This window comes from Cryptomeria japonica, chromosome 7 (genome assembly GCF_030272615.1).
Source record: "Cryptomeria japonica chromosome 7, Sugi_1.0, whole genome shotgun sequence".
Classification (NCBI taxonomy): Eukaryota; Viridiplantae; Streptophyta; class Pinopsida; order Cupressales; family Cupressaceae; genus Cryptomeria; species Cryptomeria japonica.
In genome coordinates, this window is record NC_081411.1 from 316,207,463 (window position 1) to 316,219,862 (window position 12,400).

At 35.8% G+C, this 12,400-nt stretch overlaps 1 protein-coding gene across 1 annotated transcript in view; it reads left to right on the forward strand.

Moving 5' to 3' along the window:
• The first annotated feature begins 334 nt into the window (after positions 1-334).
• LOC131047304 (protein neprosin) overlaps positions 335-12,400 on the forward strand; it is a 34,929-nt gene continuing 22,863 nt past the window's right edge. The window contains exon 1 of the mRNA XM_059208612.1: positions 335-425. Within this exon, the coding sequence (XP_059064595.1) occupies positions 335-425 (91 nt within the window). The remainder of the gene's footprint in view (positions 426-12,400) is intronic.

Below are 12,400 nucleotides of genomic sequence, written 5' to 3' on the forward strand. Positions count from 1 at the left end.
GATGTGCCAGAAAAATGATAGAAGTTGTGGGACCAACTTCATCTGAAAATAGGTACCATCGACCATTGGATGAACAAAGATTAATGGCTTGGGGTGGATTTCAGCCCAAATGTGGGAAGTGAACACCTTTCTGAAAACTTTGCCCAGAATTGGATATTTTAAATTTAATTAAATATAATTAAGTCTATAAATCTTTTTTTCAAGCGGAAGTTTAAAATTATTAAATTGACTTAAAAATTAAACCCAGAAAGTGACACGAGTATGGTGACGTGCTAAAAAATGGCAGAAGTTGTGGGACCCACTACATCTGAAAATAAGTACCATCGACCATTGGATGAACAAAGATCAACAACTTAGGGCAGATTTCAGGGCGAATGTGGTAAGTGAACAGCTTTCTGAGAACTTTTCTCAGAAAAGTGACACGAGTATGGTGACATGCCCAAAAACTGGCAGAAGTCATGGGACCCATGACAATTGACAACAGGTACCATTGTCCATTGGATGAGCAAAGATCAACGACGTAGGGTGGATTTCAGCCCGAATGTGGGAAGTGAACACATTTGGGATAACTTCACCCAGAATTGAAATGTTTTAAATTTAATTAAATATAATTAAGTCTATAAAGAACTTTTTTGGGCGGAAGTTTAAAATTATTAAACTGACTTAAAAAATAGACCTGTAAAGTCACAATAGGTACCTTGGTCCCTCATCTATTGGATGAGCAAAGATCAACAACTTAGGGTGGATTTCGGCCCGAATGTGGGAAGTGAACAAATTTGGGAGAACTTCGCTCGGAATTGAATGTATTATATTTAATGTCCTCAAAATTTATACTAAAGTAGTGAATGTTTTGTAATTCGGCATCGAATAGTTATTAATAATAATTAATAAAATTACAACATGATTCTTAATGTCCTTGGAATTTATACTGAATTTATATTAATAGTAATTAATAAAATTACAACATGAATTTAGATATTTTGCCCTTTAGGTTTTACTTTTCTACTTTTCAGAGTTTTCAAAATAAGAGACTCGTAAATCACAATCGTCTTTCATTTCATGGCAAAAATTGTAAATTGAGGGAGATTCAAAAACAACTACTAGATTGAGGAATGCAAGTTGCAACAGAGATTGTCTGCTCTAATCTAGTGAAATAGAAATTCCAATTTCTGGGTAAAATCTAGAACACCTACATCCTGCCTTTTTTGCTTTAGGTAATCTCATGGTCCAATTTGAGGGTTAGCATTTTCAGGTTTTTATCTAGCATTATTTTGAATTATTAACAATACTAGTGATGGGGAAAATGGGAAGCAGTAGTTCAACAAGAAGCCAAGTGAAAAACAAAATGTACCTAATCGAACTAGTCAAAATACTAGGTTTCACTGATGAATACCATGGTATTTATGACCCTGCTATCCATGGTGAAAAGCGTATCATAGATATTAGATATACATTGTCTAGTAAGGCGGCAGATGCATCCGGGGCAAAATTTACTATTTTCAACCAATTGTTAAAACAAAAAACAAATAAAAATCACATTGTGGGATGTTGGATTGGGAAGCATGGTGTTACCTGAAGTATTTCCTTGCCCTGATTTTGTCATGGTCTGCGCCAAAAATTATGATGAAGATAAAAAAGCAATTGTCAATAAAAATACAAAAGAGGAAATTCTATCCATAAACGAGGGAGAATTTTCTCGTTTGTTGAACCTAGGATTTGAATCCCAAAACTCAAACGTCCAAATTGACCTTGAAAAGCTGGCAAGGAATTATAAGAGTCTCGATCCAAGTCATAGAGATTCATTTATCAAAGCTCTAATAAAGAGTGGTACTGGTATTGTGTTGGATCAAAACCATAAGCCTCCTTATGATTCTAACATTTTTGTTCAATGGGTTGGGGATACTATTTCCTTGCTGTCATTTTGCCTAGGATTGGGAAATGATAGGGAAGTGGGTGCAAGCCTTCTTGAAATGATTTATAATATCCATTGTGCTGGTCAGCCAGTAAGATATAATTTTATTGAGCACATTGTAAAATCCATGAAAAAACAATTACTAATGATCAAAAAAGGTTCTTGTAAGACATTTAGGTTCTCATCCTACTTGTGCTATCTCCTTCTATCCAAGTATCGTGCAATATTCGAGACCAACAAGCTTCAAATTGTGAGCTATAAGATTGATGAGAAGACTGGGAAGAGAACATAGTGTCCAATATATGATTGGACACCAAAGATAAGGATGCATGATAACAGAAAGGACTACAACCATTTTGTAGACTTCTTTTTGGCACCAATGTATAATAAAATTACAAGAACTCCAATGCCTAGGTTGCCTGTGTCTTGTAGAGATTGCATTCAACTCGGAAGTCAAATAGAATTGGCTGACTGGTTCTTCATGGAAGAATTCACTGTGTTAAGGTTTTACAGATCGGTAGTAAAACCATACAGACTTCCAATACATGTGACAGAGAGGGTATTTGCATTAGAGTATGTACAACAATTGGAGAGAACAGATAGGCACTTCCATGGTCAGCAAAAGAAGAGCATATTTCCTTCCTTGACTTTGTCATGTTGAGGGTTCACATTTGAGAGAAAAGCATTCAATGTGGTACATGATTTTTTGACAGTTTTTAACTTTGGTGATAAGGGTCTTTGGCAATATGATCTAATTGGTGTAGTTCAAGCAAGGCTTAAGAAAAATGGGAACTCTTCAGCATTATGTCAACATGAAAGTAAACCATTGCTAGAAAAGCTTAAAAACTTGGACTCCTAGGATGAAGTTAAAAAAGAGATGGAGAAAATTGTACCTAACAATAACATTTCAACAGAAGAAATTTCATCACAAATTATGGCATTGCACACATAGAGGACAATAGAGGAGGGCCAGGGCATCCAAAATAGGAGGTCCTACAATTTCTACCTAAAATCTACTAATCCATCTAAGAAAACTATTCCCAAATCAATTCTGCATGAATGCAAAGAGAATTATTGGACTCAAACCAAAATAAATGATTTTTGGACTATGAGGAGGAATCTCGGTGAACCAAAGACAAGCGCAGAATTTGAGAGCATCGATGAGGATGCAGAGTTTAGCAAATTGTGGAATATGGAGCATCCCACAACATCACATGATAGGAGTGAAGATGTTGATCAATATGAGCCTGAGGTTGAGCCCACTCAAACAACTACTACAGTCCCTAAAATATTAGGTGCAGTCCATGAGGCAATGAAAGACAAATATAGCAAAGGGGCAAGTATTGTGGAAAAAATGGGATTTGAAGGTGGTGGTCTAGGTCCCAGAGGAGAGGGCATTTGGTATCCACTTCAGGTACAAATTCCATCAGGGTCAAAATCAAAAGGCCCTTATAAACCAGTCATTGGACTTGATTCTTTAGATTCATCACTGATAGGTACTACTCATTACCCTCATAATCCACCTACATTTGTTTCAGGTTCAAATCCACAACCACCACCACGTCATGGTATTCCCATTGGTGGTGAATCAAGTGCCACTGACACTGGTTGGGAATATGGGTATAGTATTCCTATTATTGTTTAGTCAAGTGTCACTATGATTGGTGGGGTTGGCATGGGTACTACTATTGATACTAGTTGTCTTGGTGTTGGACAAGGGCAACAACAAAATATCTCTTGCAAGAGGCCACTAGTGGTAGATACTCAATCTGATACTATTGAGAATCCTATATCAAGTGCCACTGACACTACAAATCAATCATTTGCAGCTTCAGATCACACACCTCAAAAGAATATGAAAACTACACATGAAAGTGTCAATGGGAGTGGGACAGGATTAGGAACTGTTGTTGGTAATCCTAGTCAAGCATTAGTTAAAACCACAGGAATAAGTGGAACTGGAGCCTATGGTATTCCTATGTCACCTTTGAAACATTCAATTGCTTCAACAAGCCCAGATTATTAGTTTCGTGATTACTATGAAAAATATGAACACACAACAAAAGCAAATAAAGAAAAAAAGAAAGCATTTCATAGGGTTTCCGTGACTGAAGTTATAAACGAACAACCTACAAGGAATAGGGTATTTACAACATATGACCCACAAATAGATATGATGGAGTTCATGGTTGTTATGCCCCTGGCCCCAACTAAAGATAAAATACACCACACAGTTAGATAGATCCCTTTGAATTTCAAGTTAGCACCCTCCAAATGGATTTTTCCAAAGTACATAATGTGGACAAAATTAGTGTGTCAAAAAGGACTAACGAAGTGGTCTACACTTCATTGCTAAAGGTGGAGAGAAAAAAATAAATTCGAGAAACAAATAGAAAAGTTACAGGTAGACTTGCAAAACAAAAAAATAAAGGAGGAAAGCAGCAGATAACAAGTGCAATGATTTACAGAAGAGGATTAAAAATTTGGGCTCTGTAGTAGAAATTGTAGAGTAGGAGAAGATGGATGCAGAATTGAAGGACTTGATAGAAAAGCTAGCTAAAAGCATTTAAAAATATAATGAGGAAAGAGCCAGTTTTCAAAAATTATACAAAAGTTATGAGTCTGCTGCTTCCGAAATGAGAAAATTACAGGACCTATTGGATCATGGGAAGAAAAAAGAAAAACATTTGCAAGAGGAAGTAGAGGAAGAGAGAAAAAAATATGCACAAATGAAAGAAGACCTACACAATGCAAATGATAAAATAAAAAATTTGGAGGATAGATTGAAAGATAATATGAAAAATAAAACAAAGTATATACAAGAAAACATTTGGCAACAAATAATACAGAGGAGTGACAAGTTGTGTGAATGGTTTCAATTGACTGAAAGTCTGAGACTAATTTTTTTGAAAATCAAAGTGCACTATGAGAAGAGCACACATGTTTATTAAAAAGAGGATATGGCAAAAAAAGATTCTGAAAGTAGTCTATAGTTCCAGTGACAGCTACTTGGCATCCAAGGGAATTAAGAGCCGCATTGATGCCACAGTTAAGACATCATCTATCATTCAAAAATGCCAAAAGCTAAGGGAAACATCAGAAGTTATGGAAAATTGTGGAAAAAAGATCTTCAAGCTGCAAGAAAAGAAAAATAATTTGATTAAACTTGGGTTGTCTAGGACCATTGACCCATCAAATAAATTCATTGGAGAAGAAGCTTACAAAAAAAGAATGGAGATAAAAATGAAGTCTGATTTAGACTTGCTTCCAAAGGACACAACTCCCCAAAGCTTTCTGGAATTCATCCAACCATTTACAAATCTAAAGTCGATATTGGATGAAACAGTGATGTCAAGTAAATCTTCTAAATATGGAATATTGACAAAGTTGGAGTTGACTTTCCATATTTTATAGAATATTGACCTTCCATCAGACGAAGAGTGGAGCACCCTACAAAAACTGGCACAAACATCTTAAGAATCATAGTATGTATTGCACAATTTTCTTCTTTTACTCTTAATTTCAAGGTTTTATGTTTTTTCTATTTTCTATTTTGCTAATCCAGCCTATGAATCTATGATGCACTCGCTATTGCTATTTTGCTAATCCAGCCTATGAATCTATTTTATGAATAGGAAAAAACCAGCATTCGCTATTGCTATTTTGCTAATCCAGCCTATGAATCTATGAAGTATGATGCACAGTGCAAAACTTTAGCCAGTAAATTTGTATTCTCAAATTCTCCCTTGCTTTAACATTTATGCATTTCTCTATTTCTTATTAGTAGGTTTTAGGCATTGCTATTATCTATGTTTAATTTGTCATGGTGTGAATTAATATTTAGTTTTGAGCTCTTTTTTTTGAACAAGAGACATCAAATATGTAGTAGATGTTAAATTACTAATATGGCCTATGATAGCAATATAAATTTGTGCTGAGTTTGTGATTTTGATGTTCAGTCTTCACATGTTGCGAACTTGCAATTTGACCTGAAGCTGTTGTTGCTCCCTTGTTTTTATAAAAGGGAATTCAGGGTCATTTGCAAAGGGTTCTGAAACTTTGTATTCACTTTTGCATAGACATTGGAGAATCACACAAGAGCTGTTGTTGCTCTCTTGTTTCTATAAAAGGAAATTCAGGGTCATTTGCAAAGGGTTTTGAAACTTTGTATTCACTTTTGCAATTTGCATGGAGAATCACACAGATTGGTGTATTACTATTGAATGAATTGTATCATATGGCTATATTTTGAAAGAATTAATGAAAATCTAAGTTCTCGACATGTGTATTACTATTGGATGAATTGTATCATATGGTTCTAGAATGTATCACATAGTTTTGAGACTCAAACATGTATAAATAAAAAATAAACATCTTTGTAACAATCAACACATTATGGTTTTTTTTTTGTTATGCTATTTTAAGTCTGGAAATAGAAAGTTGAAAAATACAATTACAAATCAATATTAAATTCTAATTGCAAAAAGTAATATCCTTTTTTAATATGAATGATGAGATATAGTAATAAGATTAATAAATACCAATCTCTTATAGTTGCCATTCATCCTCATCAAATTCAGAGCTTTCTTGATTCTTGTCTATGGTTTGAGTTTCTTCACTCTGAGTCTGCATACCTTCGCCGAACTGCATCTCAATGCTACTAGTAGGTCTAGTACATGGGGCAATAGTCCCACTGGCACTTTGGTTTGAAGTGTTTCCCAAACCTCTTCTTTCACATTTAGACCTCCAGATTTGCAGTGCCCTATCATAAGGAAAAGTGTGGACATCATACCTAGATGTATAGAGCCTCAAGGAATTTTCCAAATTTTTGTCTAGTTTGTTTCTTAGCTTTGATTTTAGGAACCCCAAAGCACTGAAAACTCTCTCATTTTCCACCGAACCCAATATCATGGTAAGACATAAATCAACAAGCTTCACATATTCTAGTATTGAATCACGCAACATTTTGTTCTCAGCTATACTTTTCCAAAGCCTTGCTATTGATCCCTCTTTGTGGAGGTTCTCCATTTTGGCATATTGTTCTCTCATAGTGTATGCAAAAGGAGATGTTTTCTCTTGAAGATGAGTTTCGTCTAATATTTCATTTATAGTTACTCCATTCAATTCTCTGGATATGCAAAAATGTTTTATCAAAGTCAGTAGCTTACTTTGAAAATCGGCTGCACTGTTGAGGCTCCAATAATGAGGAAACACGATAGACATGGCTTAGAGAAAGTTGTCAGGAGGGAATCTACTTCTAATTTGTGAGGAAAGATCATATGCAATTTTCTTCACAGAATTAGTTACAATTTCAACAATCGTGTCGAAATCTTCCCTTGTAACTCTTGCTAGTTGCTTCTTGAGGCACTTTCTTTGTTCCTCGGGGTCGACCGTGGCATAGAAGTGCATTGATATCTCAACTCCCTGTACATTGGCACATACCTCCCCATCTACACTGATTTGTAAAATGTTATCAGGATTGTTCAAATCTGTGAGTGTTCGCCACTTAACAATTTTTTCATTAGATAGTGTTGGTTGATTTGGATAGAGATTGTCAAGGGTCATGCATGTCATCTTACGCAATGAAGCATATTCTGCAATATACAAAGCTCATTTCCTCTAACATGGGTAGAAGAGTTGCTAAAGTTAAGAGTGTCTCTAAATTACTTAACCTACGAAGAAGTTCAGGAAATTTTGGTTGATCTGATTCGTCACTTGTTGTGTGATATAGTCCAATCAAGGATGGATATTCTGAAAACACTCGATGTGCTAGACCATCCAAAGAGATCCATCAGGTATCATTATCCTTGAGAAGCTTGTTCCCATCAGTAATTCCATCAGCAAAGTGTTGAAATTCCATAAATCGCTTGGGACTTCGACAAAAATGTGAGTAGAGCTCTCTGATTAAAATTTCAATTTTTTTAACCGAAGCAAATGTGCTCACAATTCCAAAAGCTAGATTCATTCTATGAGCCATGCAGTGAATTGCAGTAATGTACAGTGCAAATGAAGTTTCAATCTTTGTACAAAGACCGTTCCTATGACCTTGCATTACTAAAGCTCCATCTGCTCCAACACAAACCAATTTTTGGATACCTTCATGTCATCCATACCTCCATATTCAATTAAACTTCTCTTTACTAGTTGAAATAAATTTTCTGCTGTCACACTCTCCATCAATTTAGCAACAGATAGTAGATGAGGTTGGCTGGCATGATTCTCTATAGTATAAACATGCATGCATACCCATGAAGTATTGTCTACTGCCATAACTTCATCTAAAGAAAATGCAATAAAGTTTGACTCTCTTATTTTTTCCTTTACATCTTCTTTTTCAACCTTAGCAAGACAACTTGCCCATTCCCATCCACTATTTACTGACCAATGTCTATTAGGATAGTTAGGAAGTTTCAAAAAGTGTAATAAACCACTAATTGATGGGAAATCTATCATAGCACACCCTCTAATCAAAATATAAAAAACAACGCTTAACTGAACAACTTTTCCTAGTTGTTCTATTTGCATTGCTTTTCCAAAAACAGCTTCAATAGAACCTTTAACTTCAGTAGGATTCGTCTGTATTTTCTCATGAAAATAATACTCTTCGGCATTCCTCACATGCTTACATTCCTCCTTTGTTCTCCATCTTATCACTGATTTTTCAACCCCGTCTATCATTTGTTTTTCATAAACTTTACCCATATGCTTTTCTATGGTATCAAATTTTAGCTGCAACCTAATTTCCTTGTTATGTTTCCAAGTGCAAATCTTACACCTGCATTCTATTGGAGGCTCACCTTCAATTGGATTCTCCACTAGTTCAATGAATGGATAATTTGATGCCCAATTAATTTGAAAATTCCTCACTGACATATCCCACTCCCGATCCTTTTTTGATTGTGGTTCACCCTTTTTTGATATGGCTTTTCTTTTACCCTTCCCTGCATTATCGTCAATGGCATTATCACCCAAGTTGATTATATCATTCCGGCTAACTTGGGTATCTACCAGATAATCTTCCTGAAGATCAGCCTGATCTGAGATATCAGGTTCACTGCCATCTTCAACATGCGGTGTAGGTGGTGAATTTTGTACTTGTACTTGTGATGATGTACCTTCCTGATTTTCACCTAAGTCTGGCCAAACAAGATTATATGTTTCCTCATGTGGTTAAGATGAAGTATATAAAATGAGTTTCTTAGTACTATCCTCATTGGAAATAGTCATATCTCCAGACTTGGAACTCATATACACATTAGTTGTGGCTAACCATGGCCTTCCTAAAATTATGGGGTATCCACCTAGAGTAAAATCATGAAGCTAGCAGGGTACTCCTAAGATTCCAAAGTAACAACAATATCTTCCATAATGCCATTTGGTTTGAAAATAGAGTTGTCAGCTAACTGAAGGACAATAGGTGTAGGTTTCATAACAGTAATAAATAATATTTATAAAATATATCTGCAACTTCACATCTAAAATGTTAAAGTAGACTCTATGTGCTCAAAATAATCTTGTCATAAGACTTATCTTCATCCTTGCTGGGCTTCTCAATCTGTTTTTCAATCAGATCTCCAATCTTCTATACTCGGTAATCACCTCTGTAGTATCACTGCTCTTCTATTTGCCTACATGCTTTGTTCATCATTTTTTCCTTATTTATAAATAATTCCTAACTACTTAATCTCCTTAATCACGTTTCCCATGATTAATCTTAGCCATCAGATCATCAACCTGACTAGGTTCATTAAATCTTTCGATCTGGAAAACATTTTATCTCGCCTTGAAACTTGTATTCCTTCCTTGGTACTTGTGCTTAGATATGACCGTTCAATCTACGCCGTAGATCTAACTCTTATATTTTCATTGTCATAGATCCTCAATAAACTTCTTGCACGACATACCAATCATCTATAAATCTCCAGCTCATTGGCATCCTTCATTTAATAATGTATTTATTCATCCAATGCATTCTGATACTGCTCGGTTAATACTCAGTAAATACTGAACTTTACTCAGTAGACATTCTTTCTACTTTAACCGATATCGATAACCTTGGTGTTTACCGACTAGCTCCTTACTCGGTAAAATAGAACAATATCAAACCTTTACTCATTCTGATGCATGAAATCTTTTCTCCTTCATATTCAGTCTTCAAATACACATATATAGGATATCAAAACAATCAAAATAACATAATCTCATCAATGTCTAACTCGGTAATAGTTGCCCATTGAATATCTTATTACTCCCCTTCATTTTCACATTCTTTCTGTGTCACTTACTGACATCTTTATACTCATCAAAACATACTCTTTAAGATATGACAACATCATACTGAATCAGAAAAACAATTGCTTGACATCAATGAGAAAATAATATTATTAAGACAGTAATCATCCTTTATCAATTATATCAACAATCTCCAACAACCTTCTCAATATCCTCATACCAATAGACTTTTTGAAATGCCAACACTAGGTTGGAGACTTCATTTTGTAAGTTCAACAATCTAAACTTACTCATTTTCAGACTAGTTGGCAGTATTTTGGCTTGTTTTGTTCATTTTTGTAAATGCAAATGGATTGAATCCATTGATCCAGAAATGGATTGAGTTTCTTTGGTGTGTTACAGAGTTAGTTCCATTTCAAGATTTTTAGATAGTTTGTATTAGTGATTTCTTGTTTTAGTTTGCAAACAACCAGTTTTGGCTTGTATATAGTAGTTTTATGTAAAATGGTTGTCCCATGAATTCCAAACATGCTACCATCACAACCTATTGGGACATGAAGAGAAACCACTTTTACAGTGTACATATGCAAAGAGAAGTGCCAGAGATGATTTTCAATATGACTGTCACCTTGTTCTAGGCAAGTTTAGGAGCAACTCGACTAGAGGAGACAAGGTGAAATTGATGTGCCAAGTGCAGGGGTGAATGCCAAACCACCATCTAAGATTTTGGAGGGGTCCATGAAGTTGGTAAAAAGTTACCAATGCAAGGGGAATCCTTGACAAAGTCATTTGTTGCCCAAACACCAACTTGACCAGTCACTGCCGGTTAGAAGGCCTTAAAACCCTTGAAAACCCTCATTTTTGGGTTAGGGCATTGTACGGTGGAGTAAAGAGCCAAAACCACAAAAATCACTTGAGGTTAGATGAATAATTGAAGAAAATCCAAACTTTCTAGGGGGTCTTTTGGACCGTTTTCTCTCAAGCCCTAGAAAATCGGATTTTGGAGGCCTAATAGGGCTAATTCCTTGTAGGCCTTTCCTAGGCAAAATGGTGAAATCAATAGAGAGGGAAAAGATTGAAAAACTCAAATGGACCCTAAATGAATTAAAAAAATGTTAGTATCCACATCCACACCTCTGCATCAACTCACAATAGTAGGAGGCCAATTTGACAAATTGAAGCCAAGACAACCATAATGAGCACATGGGAAGAATTGTGAATTGGTAGGGTCCCTAGCGAAAACACTTGAAGAAAAAAACCTTGGAATGGTTAAGAAGCAAGCCCTAGAATAGACTGAGAAGGACTTGGAGGTATAGAGTGCAACTAGGCCTGGCGATTTGGTGGAATTTAGCAACACCAACTAGGTGAAGTGTTAGCAAACTAGGTAAGCCCCATCAAATTGGTATCAGAGCCTATAAGATTTGGGATAGGTGAGTAGATGTCCTCAGTGGAATCTATAAGAGATAACAACATGGTGACCAATGCAGAGTTGGCAAAGAAAGTGGATGATCAGAAGGAAGAGAATAGACTCCTGAAGGAGAAGCTGCTAGAATTGGAGAGTAAGCTTTGTGAGGTTGAAACCAAGGTAGATGAAGTGTTGGTAAAGGTTGAATGAGCAAAAGAGAAGGGTAAAGAAGTGTCAGAGATAAACAAAGTGCCTGAATGTGATCCTGTCCTAGAGAAAGAACCTTTTCTAAAGGCATTGAAGGTCTTAAGTGGTAAATCAGTAGAAGGATTGCCATTATTCACTAGTAAGATGGAGGTAGAAGTGGTCCTAGAATGGATAGAAGGCATGGATAATAATTTTGAATGTTAGAATGTGAAGGCATGGAGAATAATTTTGAATGTGAAGGCATAACTGAAGCCCAAAGAGTCAAAGCAACCAAGTTAGGGATGAGAGGATCTGCTCTTACATGGTGGAAATTTGTGCAAGATGAAAGGAAGAAAATAGGCAAAGCACCCATCTCTTCTTAGAAAGGGATGTTAGTCAAAATCAAAGAAGTCTATCTCCCTGATGACTATGAAGTGAAAATTCATAGGAAGAGGCAAAACTTAAGACAAAAAGACCCTAATGTCAGTAGCTATATAGAGGAGTTTCACAAACTTAGCCTTAGATCTCATGCAATCGAAGAAGAGAGTCTCAAGGTTGCTAGGTACCTAAATGGTCTACGGTGGAACATCCAAGAAGAAATCAGTTTAATGAGCCCAAAAATAGTCCATCAAACCTATCAACTTGCCCTTAAAGTGGAGGAAAAA